The sequence below is a fragment of the Corapipo altera genome, unplaced genomic scaffold (assembly GCF_003945725.1).
Source record: "Corapipo altera isolate COAL_440 unplaced genomic scaffold, ASM394572v1 78, whole genome shotgun sequence".
Lineage (NCBI taxonomy): Eukaryota > Metazoa > Chordata > Aves > Passeriformes > Pipridae > Corapipo > Corapipo altera.
Window position 1 is genome coordinate 9,270,847 of NW_020884904.1, and position 18,294 is coordinate 9,289,140.

General features: G+C 38.9%; 1 protein-coding gene across 2 annotated transcripts in view; it reads right to left on the reverse strand.

Moving 5' to 3' along the window:
- Positions 1–15,248: 15,248 nt before the first annotated feature.
- LOC113950949 (mucin-5B) overlaps positions 15,249–18,294 on the reverse strand; it is a 46,202-nt gene continuing 43,156 nt past the window's right edge. The window contains exons 46-49 of one of the 2 annotated variants that reach the window (XM_027651389.1): positions 18,051–18,179; positions 17,113–17,152; positions 16,325–16,448; positions 15,249–15,769 (exon numbers count right to left, since the gene is read on the reverse strand). In XM_027651389.1, the coding sequence (XP_027507190.1) occupies positions 15,595–15,769; positions 16,325–16,448; positions 17,113–17,152; positions 18,051–18,179 (468 nt within the window). In that variant the 3' untranslated portion in view covers positions 15,249–15,594. The remainder of the gene's footprint in view (positions 15,770–16,324; positions 16,449–17,112; positions 17,153–18,050; positions 18,180–18,294) is intronic. The other variant, XM_027651390.1, reaches the window with a different exon arrangement.

Below are 18,294 nucleotides of genomic sequence, written 5' to 3' on the forward strand. Positions count from 1 at the left end.
TTTCATTCCTTCTGGGAAAGAAGCCATGCCAAGAATATGTAATTGAGGGACAAATGGTAAAGCTATCACTAATATCCCCATCTACCTGGGAAGTTTAAAGGTAAATGGGCTCAGTGCAGGGCCCAAATGCATCAGACTGGGCACCATCTACTTCTGTGATAGGTGCACTCATTGAAAACACTGGGATGCTTTTTTTTTTCAGTTGCAGCGAGTTAAAAAATTAACCACATACAGTAGAACAGAAAAAATGCTTTAAAAGGCTGTACAACATGGAATAAAGAGGGTTTCCCCTTGGCTTACATGTGTTAGGAACATTAAGTAAACTTGTTTTGTAAGAAGAACACTGACCTCCTGGTACTGAAAAAAAACCAACATATGTTGACTGCAAAAATGGGAGAGCCAGGAATGTATTATACAGGAATGGGTCTTGCCAAGGTAAGCAAAATGCAAACATCCCACACTTCCCAAATTATCTTTCTTTCCTGCTTAATGCACAGTAAATGAAATTCAGTTGGACTTTGACATTATTGTGGACTGGATTCAATCCCATTCCTCTTGTACATAGATAGGAACTGATGATAAAATAATGTTGTTTGAACAAATAGCTCACTTCCTTTGCAATAATTCTTACAATTGTTAACATATTAATAATTATAATAATGCGTTGCATTTATAATAGAGCCTTTCTTCACCAAGAATCCTAATGTTCTTATGAAATAAAGTGATTGTTCTGTGTGTATGATATCTTACCTGAAAACATACCTGACAATACAGTTTTGGTGTAAATCATGCTTTAAAACATTAGGAGATTAACTTTCCTACTAGCCAATTGCATTTTCAGTGCCTTTTTTTTGTTAAATATGGCTCCGCTCATTCCTCCACAGACATTATAAAATGCTTTCCACCAAAATGAATGTGTGATAAATCTGCAGCATTAGGCAACTGTCCTAGGGGAACTCTGTTTGTTTTCCATGTTGCAGGCATTCTGGTTAAGTTTGATTTCCCTTGATTTTCAAAATTACAAGTAAAAAATCAGTGACGGAAGAGAGACTACTTAATGAACAAAATTGGTATTTCAATGGTTCCATTCAGCCATTACTGTTGACACTCCGGGTGTGCAGAAAATATGAGGTAAGACCTCATTGCCCAGTCTTGAGTGAAGCAGGAAGGTGCATGCTGTTTTCAGTCAGGAAAGGTGTGTGAGGTCAACCCTGGGAAAAACACTCTTAAAAGTAGCTCTTACTGCTTAATATCATTAGACTACACATCCTACAAATTCAGGCCACCTATCTCAATTAAAAATAAACATAAGTCATTACATATTCATGTAGATGGACTCTTAATTCTCAAACTCAGACAGGCTTGCAAGGTTCATGACATTCACATCAGAAAATGACATATGGAGAAGTATTTAAGGGAGCTTGGTATTTCTTTAAATTCAAAAATAAAAGCCTTCCAATACAAACTTAACATGAATGATTCCTCTTTCTCTTACTGCTGGATTGTCAAACACAGGTGCTTTGGAGAAATTTCTGGGGTACTGGACAGTGAAATGCTTTCCACCCTGTGTGGTATATAGCCACTGTAAATAGAGTGTGTCCCTTCACTGCCTTCATTATTTCAGCATTTCTGAGCAATGGGGATAAGAACATAAAATCTGTACTCCCCTGAGAATGCTGAGAAATCATTATTTTTTTTCCCTCTTAGAAGCTGTGAGTCTATTATTATTATGTTTAGCCAATATAGATAGTAAAAGTAGTCAATATTGGCACTGCTCACAAGCCCAGTGTCAAGATTAAATCAATTTCTATTCTTATTAGTATAGATTTTTATTTCTGATCTAAGAGTTCATATGCTACTTGTACCTATTGGTCCTTTTAATCATATGTAAAAATCAGAAAATGGGAAAAAGAATGTCAATGACTCATAAAAGAAAAGAAGTCAGATGAAGTAGTCAAACTACATTTCTAAAAAAACCAGAGTCTGGAAGCTGTTTTTCCAGTAAAAATAAAACAAACAAAACCAATCCCAAATCTCTTGTTGACCAAGAATGGAAAATGACCATTCCTTAGGTAAATGTTTAAATAGTTTAAAGAATGAGGGAAAGATGGTGACAGCTAAAATGTTTTGTGCATGTGTGATATAACAAGCTTTCTTTACAAGACAGGTGTAATAACAGTACAAGCCATAGGAATGCCCTGCCCTGTGAGTCAACAGACTGACAACACGGCAATTATTTGCCTGTTTAGAACAAGAAGCAGCAAATGGTTTGGCTACAGGAGATGGAACTACAGGGCTAACATGGGTAAATAAACTGGAAGTATGCATGCTGGCATACATCCAGGATGCCAGGTTGTTAGCACTTCTAGCTCTATGAAAAACACTATAAATACCATATTGGCCACAAATGAGGCAGAATTGTAAATGTGGTCCAAGATTCAAAATTAATCACAGAAGGCATTATAGAGACCTAACAGCAGTAAATACTGTTTCACCTGTCATCAGCTCTTGTGGGTTACGGGAAAGGTCGTGGGTTTGTGATTGATGCTCTACAGAGCCAATAGCACAGCCCTGATCTTGCAACCCTTCCTGCCTCTTTTGAACATCTCATTCTAGGACTTACTCCCTGGCTGACCCTGTTATCCCAGTACTTGGTAGATGAAGGTAATTGAGAAAAAAAAAATGTTTCTGAAGCTGGAAAGAGTGTTTTACTCTGAACTGGTTTTTTGCACAGACCACTCTTACTTCCCAGATAAGAGCAATTGCCCAGAAAGCCAATCAATGACATGCAGCACAGTTTAAATTCATACGCACACCCTTAATCCAAATTCACTTCCATAAGGAGATAAGCTTTCAGTAAGTTCACTAATCAACCAGTATAAATGCAGAAAGCAGAATGAGAGGTGTGGTTTCACTACTAAGTTTATTTTCCAGAGTTTACATTTAATTTAAATCAAAGGTAAAACAAAAATCTACATCAGAAACATTTCTTTTTTAACAGACCAGCATTTGCTGATAAGCTCAGTAAAAAAAAAAAATAAATAAACTAAGGACCAAGACATAAAATGGTTGCAAAATTATCATATATTTGAACCACACAGAACATTGGGTGATTTGCAATACATTTGATATGCTTCAACCAAAACCCCACAGCAACTATGCTAACACTTGCCTCTGCAGAGACTCACACTTGGAGAGTTTTCCTACTGATGTTACTAAAGGTCCCTTATTTTTTCAGGAGAAAACCTGAATGATGTTAGTTTTCAACTATTTCTTAGGAAGTTTGTTGCACAGGAGCATTTCTGGTTTGTGAACCTGAGTTACAGTTTAAGAGGGAGGAGATGGGTCCATTGTCTCTGCAACAAACTTGCTTCTTTAAATCTGGGTCATTTTTACAGGAAAACAGTCCCTGTATAGTAGACCTGGATTTGTATCATTACTGTTTTATTATCACCTCCAGTGCATATTGAAAGCCTTTTGCATCAATACTTTTTTGCAGTGTTGGCCCTTATGATCTTCCCCTGTAAGTATTTTGAGCAACAGGCTGCAGGACTTCTCCAGACCCCATGCAGATTATCTGCTTCTCCCTAGGTCGCTCCTGTCACTTACACTGACACAGCAAATTTACCAAACTCATAAATTTTTCACATTTGACATGAAGGTCACTGGTATGTGATGAAAAAGACTCATGGCTGGACGTGTATAGAAAGAATGAAGACTTTAGTGCCTTAAAAGCTGTTTGAAAGCTCTTGATCAGTTACAGAGCATGTAAGTTTTGTCTGGTAGTGCTTTGTCCTGTTTTCAGAAATGCAGTGACTTAAATTTGTAGCTGCTTCCTTGTAATTAACTAAGGACAAAAGCTGAACCCATGGAAATTGTACAGTAAACACTGCTGCTTACTGGTATACGGGAAAGAACAATGAGAGCACAGACTCCCATGCTAAAACCTAAGAGCAGCACAATATATTGTATTTTGGGGTGATTCCATTGTGCTGGCATTTGATTTAGAGAGAAATAGTTGCTTTTGCCAACACAGAAACAAATTTTCTCCTGCCATTATGTTTGGGCCTCTTTTCACCTCTCCTGTGTAGAGTGTTTGCTGAAGTCTGTCTGGCCAGTTAAGCAGGAGGTTAGCTGTGCTGCAGCAGATATGTAGAAAGCAATTTAATGATTTATTACCTCTATTGAACATAGGTTTTGAAAAGCAAACATTGTCCAGTGCAATATCACCACTAGTGACACACAGCAGTTTGCTTCTCTCATGTTTTCTTTTAGGACCTCACGAAACATGGCAGAATACCACTGGAATAACACTTGGTCCCACAGGACATGTAATCCTGAAAACAAAATATGGCTAAGCTAGGATGAAGAAGATAGGGTCAAGTTTTCTGCAGTATGAGCACCAAAGAGATTCTGAATTTCTGACAGTTAATTTCAAACAACATGTGATTAATGAAACAGAGAGAGTCTTACAAGCCTCCACAGCTCCCTGCCAGGCACAGCAAAAAAAGCCAGATTACTTGATTTAATTTCAGGCTTTGGGATCAGCACATTCATGGTAAAGAAAGAGTCACAGATAAGCTAAGGGGGCACTCAGTGACATTACTGTCATTAGAATAGAAATTATAAAGCTGGTGCTAAAAATCCAGTGTGGGAGCTGAGTAAGGAACACTAGTTCAGGATAAAAGCTACATTAAATGCTCAGTCTGGCAAAGGTCCTGGACATGCCATTGTAGTCATGACTTATGTTAAATCATGTACTGAAAGCAAGAGGCTGAAGTTTAATTTGGGTCTCTGGATAGAAATATGCCAATAGTCCAGAACATGTTGTTCAAATAGGCAACATGGAGTTTAATGTGCACTGAAAGTATTCAACATGGCTTTCTTGACTTGTGCCACTAAAACTCATACACATGGTCTACCCAAGAAATTTACTATGAACCTCAAACTGGAAGAGAGTTCTGAGGTCAGCAGATTCCTTTCTTGTATCTCGAAAGAATTATATCAGGTAATCTCTCATAAGTGTATCTCTACCTTAAACAAAATAGGTTTTTTGGTGTTCCCTAAGAAAAATTATTACACGGGCTTACATGTTTGAGGGCTTACAAAATATATCTTATTTCAGATTAAGCAAATAAAACCAAATACCTCTGTAAAACATGTTGATTGTTCCACTCTTCTTGTATTGACTTTCTGGATACAGATGGTGTGTTCATCAAAATATGCAAATGGACTCTTTATCTTTTATCTGAGAAAGCTGTCAGCAACAGATCTATTTGGTTCTCTACAAACATTTATATTTACAGACATTTTACAGAAGGACTATGGTTGTAATTTCTAACTAGGAGAAATATAATCCAGAACATAAAATAACAGGATTGTTATACAATCAAATGGATGTAGAACTAATAAATCTAATGTTTCACTCTAAACAAAAGAATAACACTCTCTTCCCACCATTTCTTAAATGTCTGGGTTCTGTTCACTTCAGTGAATTTTGTTCTGGCTTATATTGGCCTAAGTAAAAGCATCAACATCCACAATAACAACACAAGATGGTTTCAAATAGACTTAAAGGGTAACACAATCAGCAGTACTTAATATTGTATCAGTATACGCATATGTTATGCTAAAAGTGATGCAAAGTTACCCACATTAAGATGTTCAGTAACTGATGACGTAAATGTATTGAGAGAATACCATTAGTAATACGAGGGTACTAGACTCTGATGCAAGCAAAAGGAAAAAAATGTTATCAAAGCACATTTAGGAAATCATAAATTATATCTACAAAAATAATGGGCCATTTAAGAATAGTTAAGCCTATCCATAAGAATTATAAATAAAACTCTCATCATGCTAAATATTCTGATATTTTATGAAATGGAAGACCATCAAGTGGTTCACCTTCAAAACTGGCTTAAAAAATATTTTTTCTCCATGTTTCTCTTAAATCGAAAACAATTTCCAGTATATCAAGAAAATGTTAACCTAGGTTTGAGATACGGTCAAACTGTGGTGCTTTTTTTCTTAATATGTCACCTTTGTGGATGCAGTTTAGTCAAATACTCTATCAAAATATGAGAAATCATCTCAGTACCTTTAGGTGTAACATAGACTTCTGACTTATAATCTGTTAATAGCTTCATTGTATTAATTCTGCTCTCTAGATGTTGTAAAGGAAAGATCAAGACTTACCAGAGTGAATGAACTGGCACTTTATAAAGTATCATTTCTGGAATGCCTACAATGTTCCTGGCTATTCTTCAAAAGCCAGAGCACAAATAATATTTTTAATATACCAGTATAGTAATCTAAGTCAAAGAGTTTTTAAAAAAAAAAATCACTTTGAGAGTTTTTTATCTTGACAGTTTGTCACATTTAAAAATACTGCAAAAGTTTCAGACCAAGGTTATTTTCTGACACGATGCTTCAAATATCAATACTCAAAGAAAAGCAGGATTTGTGTAAACAAATAGGATGACATTCTGAGTAGTGAGCCCAGGAGTAATAATGTCACTGAAGGAGAAAGACAGATTTGCAAGAGGTTTCTGTTCCAGTGATGTAATTATGCACAAAAATTCAGCAGAAATTACTGTAATTTGCAGATAGTTGGCTAATATTTTGTGGCACAAAAGCCTGGAGTATGGCTCTGCAAAATGGTAGAGACCAGCTGAAAGTTAAACAACTAGAACCTGTATGCCTTGGCAGGTTAGAGACAGAGGCCGAGAAAACAAGCAAGGAGGGATTTTTGGTAATGGTACTGGAGGTACTAGAGTAGCTTTCTCTTCCTAAAAGGGATGCAGAACACTGCCATTTTTTTCACTTTATTAAAAATAAAAGCCCCCAAAGTAACTATTACTGATTTTCAGTTTGGTGAAAGTAATTGTTGTTTGTTGCATGTTCCAACAAAGAGTGTGTCTCTGTAGAGAAGAACAACACCTAGAGTCACAGATTCATAGAGTGTTTTGAGTTGGAAGGGACCTTCAAAAATTATCTAGTCCAATAGCCCTGCAGGGGCATCTTTTGCTACACCAAGTTGCTCAAAGTGCCATCTAACCTGACTGAACACTGTCAGTGATGTGGCATCCACAACTTCCCTGGGCAAACTGTTCCAGTGTCTCATCACTGCTATTATAAGAAACATTCTTCCTTATCTCCAATTTAAGCCTAACCTAATCTCTTTCAGTTTAAAACTGTTGTCCTTTGTCATGTCACTACAGGTCCTGGTAAAAAGTCTTTCTATATCTTTCTTATCAGTCCCCTTAATATATTGAAATGTTGCCTTCTCTTCTCCAGGCTGAACAAACCCAACTGTCAGACTCTCTTCATAGAAGAGGTGCTCCAGAACTCTGACCATCTTCATGGCCCTCTGGAACTAACAGGTCCATGTCTTTCTTGTGCTCAGGACTCCTGTGTTGGATGTAGCCCTCCAGGTGGGCTCTCACAAGAGCAGAGTAGAGGGGGAGAATCACCTCCCTAAACATGCTGGTCACACCTCTTTGGAGGCAGCCCAGGATGCTGTTGGCTTTCTGGGCTGCAAGTGCACATTGCTGTCTCACTTCCACTTTTACATCCTCCAATAGCCTTAAGTCCTTCTCTGCAAGGCTACTCACCATTAATTAATCACCCAGTCTGCACTGATACCGGGAATTACCCAATACTTCTTGCAGCCTGGAGTACAACTCTCAAGGAAGCAGGAATGGCTCCTTTCCTGAGAGTAACTGCACAGGTTTAGCTTGGAGAAGATTTGGGAGAGCAAATGGATCCAGCGAGGGTGTGAAAGATATGGGTTGAGCCTGCAACAGGAATGCAGGCAGGGAGAGAAGGAGCAAGGGCTTCCCGCAGCCAAGAGCAGACCCAAAGCCAAATTTGAGAGGTGAGGGAGAGAAGGAGGCTTGCCAGGGACCCTGAAGAGACCTGGCAACTCAGAGGTGCTGGCAGGGGCTGGACTGGGGGAAAGCACCTACTCTTCATGAACACAACTGACAAAGGACCTATGTAATAGAACCTTTTAAAATCAGATTCACCCAACAGCTCTGCAGTCCCTCTCAGGGTCATCCTATTGCAGATGATTATTTTGTACTCTAGTAAAATCCAGCTGTAAGTATCTGGTGGGTTTTGTTGGTTTTGGTTTTTGGTTTTTTGTGGTTTGGTGTGTTTGTTGTTTTTGAAGGGAGGACCCTTTTTACTTTAAAAACATTTCATTCCAGTGAACTGGCTGCCTAGAGATCCTGTCACACCACGTTTCCGTCACATCATAACACCATTTTCAATGTCAGTTTGTATCAAATGACAGGTTGGCATTTTCAGAGAAAGCAAAGGCTTTTCTCACTTTCAGATTCTGCTGGTGTAAGCATATATTTGACTCTAAAGGACAGTACTGACCCATCTCATGTCTCCAGCTGTAGTGCAGACTGAATACATAATTAATTTGGTTTCCCTTCAAAGAAAACTGTGCAGACGAAGCAGGACCTGCCAGTCCAGTCAGAATCCATTAGCAACAAAGATTACATATTTCAATGTTTGCTCTGTTGTTTTGACTGCAGGAACAAGGAGAAACAGTTCTTAATTACTAATAATCCCTTGCATGCATTATTAACAGACTATTTTGTTCAAATAGTTGGAGCCTGCAGTGTTTTACAAGTTCCACGTACAAAGTAATTCATCTTTGCTGATGATAATGAAAAATTTTGCTGTTTGTTAGAAGAATCTTTCTCAGGCAAGGCAGTCCACCTTACAAAGGAAATAAAAACTAAAAGTATAGTTCAGTTTTAAAGTTGCAATCAAAAGGTTGATTTAAAAAACAAAAAAGATTCCTGAATTATCACAGAATATGCTGAGTTGGAAGGTACCCACAAGGATCATCAAGTCCAACTCTTAGCCCTGCACAGGACTATCTCCAAGAGTCATATATTTATAAAATAGAAAGTAGAAGAGAATCAGGCCCAAAGCTATTAGAAACCAGGGAATTCAAAGTGATGCAGCACCCCTGAAATGGAACTATATTATGGAACCCCCCAGTATCTACGAGCAAGGGTGATACTACACAGTGAAGCAGAACTGTTCATCAAATAAAATAATAACTCATTTTTATAGAACAGACAATTTTGTTACCAGAAGTGCCATGCTATCCCAGGACAAATGTCAGTCAGGTAGCCCCAAGACAGAGTGGTAACCCTTGTGTCCAGGATGAAAAGAAACTCCTTTCACCAAGTCATATACTGAAGTGAAAAATCAACATCAAAAGCAAGCAGCTTAATTCATTAGTTATTAATAAAAACACATCAGGGAAGTTGAGCACACTCATAAGCATTGCTGTGAAAACAAAATATGAGACTGCTGGGAAACCTTTGGGTTTTTTTAACTTGACTGTTGTTTGTTTTTTTGCTGATGTTTTTCAAGTCACTGAGCTTGAGGGAAAGGTGAATTAATAGGAATAGCTTCTGTTTCTGCCAGAAATCTTTGCATGACTAGTAATTGCACACCTAATTGAATACCCGTTATGAAAGTATGGTTGTAGGATGAGAATGTGCTTGAAACTGCTTTTCCTTTTACAAAGGCTCTAAGGGTCATTATTATCACCCAGTATGAACAGCACAACGTAGGATACAAAAATGTCACCCAATCAACTACTTGCTCCTGGAAAGGCACAGATGTCTCTAGGAAGATGTCTGATCCAATTGATTTGGTGATGGACAAGAACAGACTTTCACACTGCTGCTACAAGGGCTGTTCTGGTACTCAGTAAAAAGACTCCAGACATTTCCCCATACAGAGCAGTACTGCAGGCTACAAAAATTCTTTGAAGGATTTTCCAAATTAGTTATTTAGGAAGAGTGTGATGAATTGTAACACTTCATGAAAATTTTCCTGGGGTAACGGTGAAGAAAGATGGATTTATAGCATACATTACACACCCAGGAAATCTTTTCCATGCCTCACCTGAAATCTGAAAACAACAGAGAACATCATCAAAAGCAAGCAGAAAGTTTAAGTGACAAGCTAGAACTAAGTCAGGGTGCTTCGGGATGTTAAAGTGTGTGCACTAGTCCTTGAGAGAAATAGCTCTGGGGAAAAGCTAATTCCAGGCCATAAAGTAGCAGCTGGTATGGCTACATTGCACTTTAGTAGCCTTTTGTTTATAGAACAATGCTCACTGCAGGTCAGATTAAACTCTGAGTTTAAGCCAAGTTTTTATGGCATTACGGGAAACAGAGCAGTCAATATAGAGTAATGTCTGGATATGTAAAGAAGTGAAGTCAAGATGCTGTAAAGGAGTGGTAATGGACTTGCCTCATGATTCTCTTCGAACAGCAGTGTAGGGAGAGATTGTAACATAAACCATTTCAGAGCTGGAACATGAAAGCGCTTATGCAGTTCTTCAGTGGCCTTCAGAAATTGAAGCTGAATATAACTTACTTACACAACACATGGGAATGGCACCAAACTCACTCCTAATTTATCCCAGTTTTAAGCTCCCTTTGATTTGCTGGTGTCATGCTAAGGGATATTGATGTAGGTCAAGATATGACTCATTCTGTATCAGGGTTTAGAATGAGATCAGTTACTAAGGACTACATTTAAAACACCAAAAAAAGAGTAAAGAAAAAATTCAGAAGACAACTACAAATGCTAAAAACAAGATGAAGCCTTCTACAAAGAACCTATCAAAAATAATGAAACTGTTCTTAGCATTACTCTTATTAAAAATCAGGGTGAAAGAGTCTTTCACTGAAAGCACTGATAGTTGAGATGTTCAAGGTAAGATACAGGGTTGGCAGAATTTGCAGTAAATATCTGGTGGTTCCTATTACAAATATATAACATTGGCATTTGGGATCAACTTCTTACATTGCTTTAAAGGATTTAGATGAAGTAGGGCTGTACTCAGACTGCCTAGTAAGTCAAAAAAAAGAGAGATGGAGGCATTTCCAGATGATAGTTGAGCTGAGGTGAGGTGCATAGCAATTTTCAGTAACTACACAGAAAGATTACAGTGACTCAAGTCCTGATTTATATATACTTTTTGTTGTTTTTTCTTTTTTTTTTAGCTAAATGGGATGATCCAGAGCCTTCCTACTCAGTCTTCCGTGATTTCTTCACTCATATCAATGGGAGACCCCACTGGACCAGATCCTCTGGAGAATCAGTAGTTAATTATTTTTTTATGGAACAAGGAGGGTGGTTTAAAAACAGGCCTTCACAAAAGTCAAGCTCAAGTGAAACAGGGATATCTATGACCAGAAGTGTCAACTCACAGTTACATAAATCCACTGCGCAGATTCCCTTTGAATTTATATATATATATATACACACACATATATGTATATATTAAAGCCAGTGAGTATCAAACTGTCTTACAGACTACTGATGAAACCTGGACACACCTTTTAGAGAAAAGTTAGGTGTATAAGAAATGACAACCTTTCTGTAGTTCCATGATGAAACTCTGGACTACTCCCGACAAAAAGCCAATTACTTGGGCACACCTCTGATGGGGTTGCTTTCCTAAGAGAGGGATTTCAATTGTCAAAGGTTTAAATGGATGTGAGAATGGCCTTGTACAAGGCAAACTGAGACTATTGTTGCCCTAAAGATACTGAATAACCAGATCCTTTGAAGTGGAAAAACAAGAAAGATTTTCACAACTGATACCTTTGTCTAGGTATCTTTGGAAAATTGTCACAGTTCTTTCTCCTAAAGGATTTTTGGGATGCCAGACAAAAGTGTGTAGCCTTGGGATTGCAAATACCGTGTTGTATATCCCTGCAAAAAGGCTTTATGAATTTAAATATTACAATCACATATAAGAAACAAAGGCCTACCTTTATCTTTATATTAGATCAGGAAGGAAATACAAACAAGGCCAAGAACATGTCTTTGAACACACGAATCTGTAGAAGCATCAGGCAGGACTCTCAGACCACTCAATCCTTAGTCTCCCCCTTACCTGAAACAGGATCCATCGAATTTGTTAGATTACTTTCTTTTCTGGTTCATTACTAATCAGATAACTTTCCTGAGTGATATTTAGACAAATTTTTTCATGTTTACCTTGCAACTTTCTAATTGTTAAGCTGGTACGCTGAAACAAAATAGGTGCAGCATTCTTTTAAACAATCCCTTCTGTATTGGAGGGCATTTACAGTTCACAGTCTTTGTTTTCAGCTTGAGATTCTAGATATCAGAATAGATTGTTATCGATAAGGCATGCTGTAGATAACACCAAAGGTCTGATTCCACAACCAGGGGATCTGCTCAGTGGAAAACTAGGTCAAAGAAAAGTGCCTCTCCCCAAATGAAAATCCAGAGCACACCCTGAATTTTCTTTTTCTCCTTGCAAACATTAATAATTGGTAACAAAAGCCAACCCAAAATTTAGCTAAACTGCATTAAAGTGGTGTTGTGAACTGACCTTTCCAAACCTCAAACCAAGAGGTAAGTTAGAGTTCATGTCATAATGGCAACCCAGACTCAGAGCACACCAGTAAAATGGTAGTGCCTTAGGACTTTTCACCTGACATGAGGCAGTATCTCCAACAAATATTTATTTTAGCAATATGGGACAGTACTTCCTGGTGTGTTGGTTCAGAACTGCTCAGTGACTTGGAAGTACCATCCTTGCATGATAAGAAAAGAACGGCTACAGGCTGAAACCAGCTGAGCTCTGGCCCAACTGGCTCAGCTGAGCACTGGTTCTCCTGGGGTTACCCTATTAAGTTTACGCTGCTGTAAAGAATTCACGCAAAAGGAAGAAACAGTACTTGGAGCAATGCCACTGATTTTTCTTGAGTTACGCCAGGGAAATATTTGACTTGCAGAGACCAGTCAGTAGCAGGAAGAGATGGCTTTGGGCTACAGATGAAGGCTTGACCGTGCACACGTGAGAAGCACCCACAAAGCAACGGCAGCCAGATCATGGTCAAATGAAGCTCTTACAGGCAAATTCTCCTGGAAGAGACACCTGCGTTTAACTTTGCCCATTCTGGTGGGGAGCTTGTGGCAACAACCTGAAGAAGGACACAAAGAATTTAGTTACAGTCCAGCTGGCTCTGTGCAAACAGCAGTGATGCTGCTGCATGCAGAGGCAGTCACTGAGCAAGAAGGGCCAGCTTGCCAGTGGGGCTGATCAAGCAGCCTTCAAGCTGATTTGTTTCTCTGCATTTTGGACATGGCAGGTGGGAAGTGGGGGGTGGGGAAATGTTTGACCAATTGACTGTCTCTCAGGTGAAGAAGTTGAAAGTTCTCATTAAACAGACTTTACCTTGCTGGTAGCTAAGTAGGACTCTGCACCTGCAAACAGAGGACCAATGAGTTCTCTCTAATACCCACCATCAGAGCTCTAGGTAGTATTGCATAGGCCAGTTAGATGCTGGACTGAGAGAGTAAATGAAGTGCCAGGTGTAACTGGGAATGAAGAAGTGGCATGTAAAATTTCACATAATCAAAAGCATCCTGGAGACGGAAATAAACCTTTGCTTCTAGTATTTCACTTGCCTGAAAAGCAAAATACCTGCCAAAAATGAACAGGAAAGTATGCCTCTAAATCAGTGCCATTCTCAGCCTCTGTATAAAATCTCATCATCACTTAGACAGGAGAACAGAAATCTAAAGACACCTGGTTAGATTAAGTTGTGGTTTATTCCCTTCTCCCAGCTGAAAATAAGGCAGGGATGCAAAAGGTTCCTGATCATGTTCTTGCGAAGTCATGTTGCTGAGAATGATTGATTTGTGGGGTTGGTTTGCAAGTTGATTTGCATGAGTGTGTATATGACTACTTACAGAGTCTGTTTCCTATTCTGATGAAAAAAGGACTCAAGAATGACCTCTTCCCCTCAGGGAAAGGCAAGGAGGAAAGAAAAGAATGCCCTTTTTTTGTTTTGCTGCTATTCTTTGCATTGTAATAGCATGCACACACTTGATTTGTATCAATAAAAACAGTTTTCTGGACTAAGGTGAAATTTATACATGAGCCTCAGAGTCAAGCAATTGTAACATGTGCCTTCCAAGGGAGTTGCATTGCACTGACAGTTAACCAAATTATTTGGAGATTCCTGTAATTTATCATCAAGCAAACTGGTTCACTGACCAGTGCAAGGGTTGGGAATGGGAGAATTAGGTTCAAGTCAGTGATCCATATGGGTCCCTTACTACTTCAGATATTTTATGATTCTATAATTCAAACTACATCACAGACACCTGTTTGTCGGATTTTGTTGTTCACCCCTCCCAAAGATACCCATGGTGCACCTATTTCCACTGTGATTGTTAGATACACACAGCCTCCCTTTTATTGTTTGTAAGGAAACAGAATAAAAGCAAAGGGTGAAATTCACCTCCTCTGACTTCAGCTGTCTAACCCAGCTACCCTGGCTCTCAGAACCTCTCGTGCTGAGAAACTGGTAACTTCCCAAGGGCTCTTACACCAGCGTTAGGCTGAGACAAATCATTCCAGAAAGGAGCTGGACTCCCATGCTTGTTCAAATTTAAGGATTCCTACAATTTTAAGATCAGTAACACCATAATGAAACAGTACACATCAAAGTAACCTGACATCAGCTGAAATAATTTATTATGAAAAAGAAGCAAATTAAATATTTATTGGAGCTCAAGATCTGCAACATTTTTAAATAGAAAGCTAAAGTTTAATGCATTTCATATCTACTTGGTCAGTTCAAATGCATTCACTTCAAAACAATTCTGAAGACACCTGCACAGCAGGCTGCAGGACACTATCTAAGAAAGTCACAGTGTTCAAGTCTCTTTAAGGTCACAGAAGACCAAATTACTCAAGTAACAGAAGCATCTGCCTTTCTTGAGTACTCTGAAGGTATTGTTGGAACATTTTGGTCACTGTCCACATAAGATACTGTCACCAGTGGCACTGGACATGCCAACTGGGAGTCAATTATTTATAACACAAATCACAGTCATGTAACCAGTACTGAGACTGAACTAACAGCTGAGAGTTTGATGCAGGCAAATAATAAAAAAACCCAGTGAGATAAGGACTCCCAATAAGAGTGCAAATATATTCGTTTTGTAGTGTGTACGTAAAAAACATGTTTTTACACTTCTGATATAGTGCTCACTGTGCTGAAGGACCAGTCACAGCCAAAGCAGGTTCAGGACCACCAGGGAGAACACAAATGTGGCCCTGAGCCAAGTCCTGCCTCTGTCTGAACTAGAGCTGTGGAAGTGATTGCTGTTTCCCTTCTAAGAGAAATGAAGTGATACATGTGGTTATGGCTTTACGACATGCACTTTCTTCAGGTAGGACTTTTGAAAGGCATCACTGTCTTGAGAGTGTCTTGCAATAACCTTGGTTTATAAACCAGCGTGGGATTAAAGACATTAGCCACCTTGCCCCATTAGCAGCATCACTGAAACAGGAGAACAAGTCCTCTTTGAAATGCAGTTTATTCTACAAACATTTAGAGTAAAATCTCAGTTAATTTCCATAACTGCATATAATACCAGAAAGAAAAAGCGCTAGTATGGTCATTTGAAGGTTACTCACAGCAGCTTTCTAAACTACTCACTTGCTAGGGAAGGAGTAAATGGGAGAGGAAATGTTTCCTTTAGTTATGCTCATGTTATCCTCTTTGGGCATTTTGTTTCCACACATCCACATTCATCTACATACACATATGTGAACTGGACTGTCTTATGCTTAGAGCAAATCAGTTCCACCTTCACTTTATGACTTCTTTTTTCATGGCAGCAAGTGCATTTGTGTTCCATTTCATTGGTCTCCAAGGAATACCTATAGAAATGAGGTTTCTCACATCAGTATGCTGCCTGTTATCTTCCCAAACTGATCCATATTTGCTGCTCCGAACAGAAGTACTTCTAAGGAGCAGAGGAGCAAACTTTCCCATCTATTTTTCTGCTTATTCATTACAGCCTTTCCTCAGGATGCTATTGGCCATGCAGGGCCAGATCCTCTGACACCAGTGGGGAAAACACCAGTAACTTCAGTGGATTTGGGAGTAGGCCCATTTCGGCAAGACAGAAAAGAACAACTCATGCACAGAACACACGGCAGGAAAAAACTTCAGTAAACACCACAGCTGTTCAAAAGCCACACAATGACATATTTAAGAGCATGTTTAATAAATTTAGCTGATGTCTTTCCAGAGGGACCTGTTTTCCTAGCTAAGTCCCTCCTATCACATTGAAGACATTGCTAATGGCTGCTGTTCTGCACTCCCAGTTTCCCAACCAGGTCCTTTTAAAAAGCAGGAAGCTTCAGCCTGCTGGTAACAAGAACCCAGAAAGACCAGCCATGGGGGAGGATAGAGAAAGGTTTCCTACTTACACAGAATAGGTACTGCACATCCCTTCACAAAAGGGCATTGGGACTGGAGCAGCTGATCTACAGTTGTCATGCACAATATACTGCTCTTTCACATTGCGTTTGCATTTGTGCGGCAGGTCGATACCTGAGTAGAAGAACACTTCTGTTAGATCTTTTCAGACTGAGGAATAAATGTTTTGAAAGGTATCTGCTAGTAAACCAAGGGTAGATCATCCTAGTAAAACTTTTTACAGTTCAAATGCATAACTGAAACCACAACTGAGAGTGCAAAGAGGCAGTAATCGAGCAAAACAATTTCCTGCTGGTCGAGGTACTTTTCCACTTGTGGACCAGCTTTAATCATGCAAAGATTAAACCAAGACCTAAAGGAGACATGAAGGGTTCAGGTTTTACTAAAATTGCTATAAATTACATTCGTGACTCTATTGCAACCTAAGATTTCTGAGTGGATGCTACAGAAAAAAAAGACCTTCCTTTCTATGCAATTTTCCAATGGAATAACACAAAGAACATTTTCTACAAATTTTTGTATCAAGAGTATTTTTCAAGCTAACAGTATTTCAGTTATTTAGAAACACAGAAAAGATGATAAAAAAAATTTAATGTCCCCATTGAAAGAATGTGGCAGATTTTTAGTCTCAGCTGAGAGGCAAAAAACAGTTCTGTTGCTGTAAAACTGTCTTCCAGTCTGTGGAAACTTCGGACTCTCAGTGCATGCAGAAACAGGACTACAAGCAGGAAGAACCAAACAGTATTGGAATAGAGAATCAGTGATTTAATGCACTCACATGTCTTACAACAGCCATCTGAAGTCACATCAACTGTCCCCTGTATTGAAAGTAACCCGAAAAGTTAGTTCAGATGCAGGTATTGCTAAGGAGATAGTAGTAATTATGAGAGTTCCATTATATTCCCTTACCTCTAATCAATGCAGATTCCTCACCAGACCTTTTTGTGTACCAATTATATATAAAACTGCTTAAAAAAAACTAAACCAAACCAAAACAAACCATCCAGTAAGGAAGGGAATTAACTTTCTTAAAACTATATACCCTCCTACAAGCCAGGTTAGATGTCCTGGCCTGACTTTATGCAGGTCTTATTGAAGCCAGCTTAAGAACCCCAGCCCCAGAGAATGACAGCTGCTCCTGGAGTTGAACAGCCTGGCCTACACAGAGCCTATGCCAAAGCTAACTCAAGTACATGGTTGTTCTTGTCCCTGCTTTGATTTTCAGATCTGCTGTGAAGTCCCAAAATGCTTCTGAAAGTTACTGGAAACCACTAATAGATGAAAACCGGGGTGTGAATGATACCCCTTGCTCGTTCATGTTCCACTTCTTTGCTTAATGATACACCACATATCAGAAGGCACTGTGTTCATCAGACCCCCAAGGATCTGTGGTGAGTTACCATTTGTTCAATTGCATTTTGTAACACTGATGTTTCTCAAGTGATGAAAAATCCCACTTTGCTATTGCCCCAGTACCCTTCTCTTTCAAGTTCCAGTTCTTATCCCACAGCAATGTGAACTGTGCGGGTTTGTTTGCTTTACTGCCATGGTACACTTCATTTAGGCTGAAAAAGTACATTTCCTTCAAACAAGGATGACCAGCTCAGAAAGACCAAGAAATACTGAAGTGACTCATTCAAAACAGTAAAGCTAAATCCCAGGCCAGCAGCATTATGGCTCACTCCTGAAGTCTTTCTCTGGCTGTAATATACTTACTGGCACACAGTTTGCTTCTTCAAATGGTAGGCAGACTTTTATTGTACTAGTCAAGGAAAACTGGCCCGCTGCTTCAGTGCATGTGTACTGAGTACAGTTATCATATGGATCTTTATAACTCTTTCCAACCTGATAAAAACAGGAAAAAAAAACCCAAGTCAATATAGTATAGCAATAAAAATAGAATACTGCAACAGTAATACAATCAATGAACTGGCAGAGGGACTGGGTTGTTCATATTACT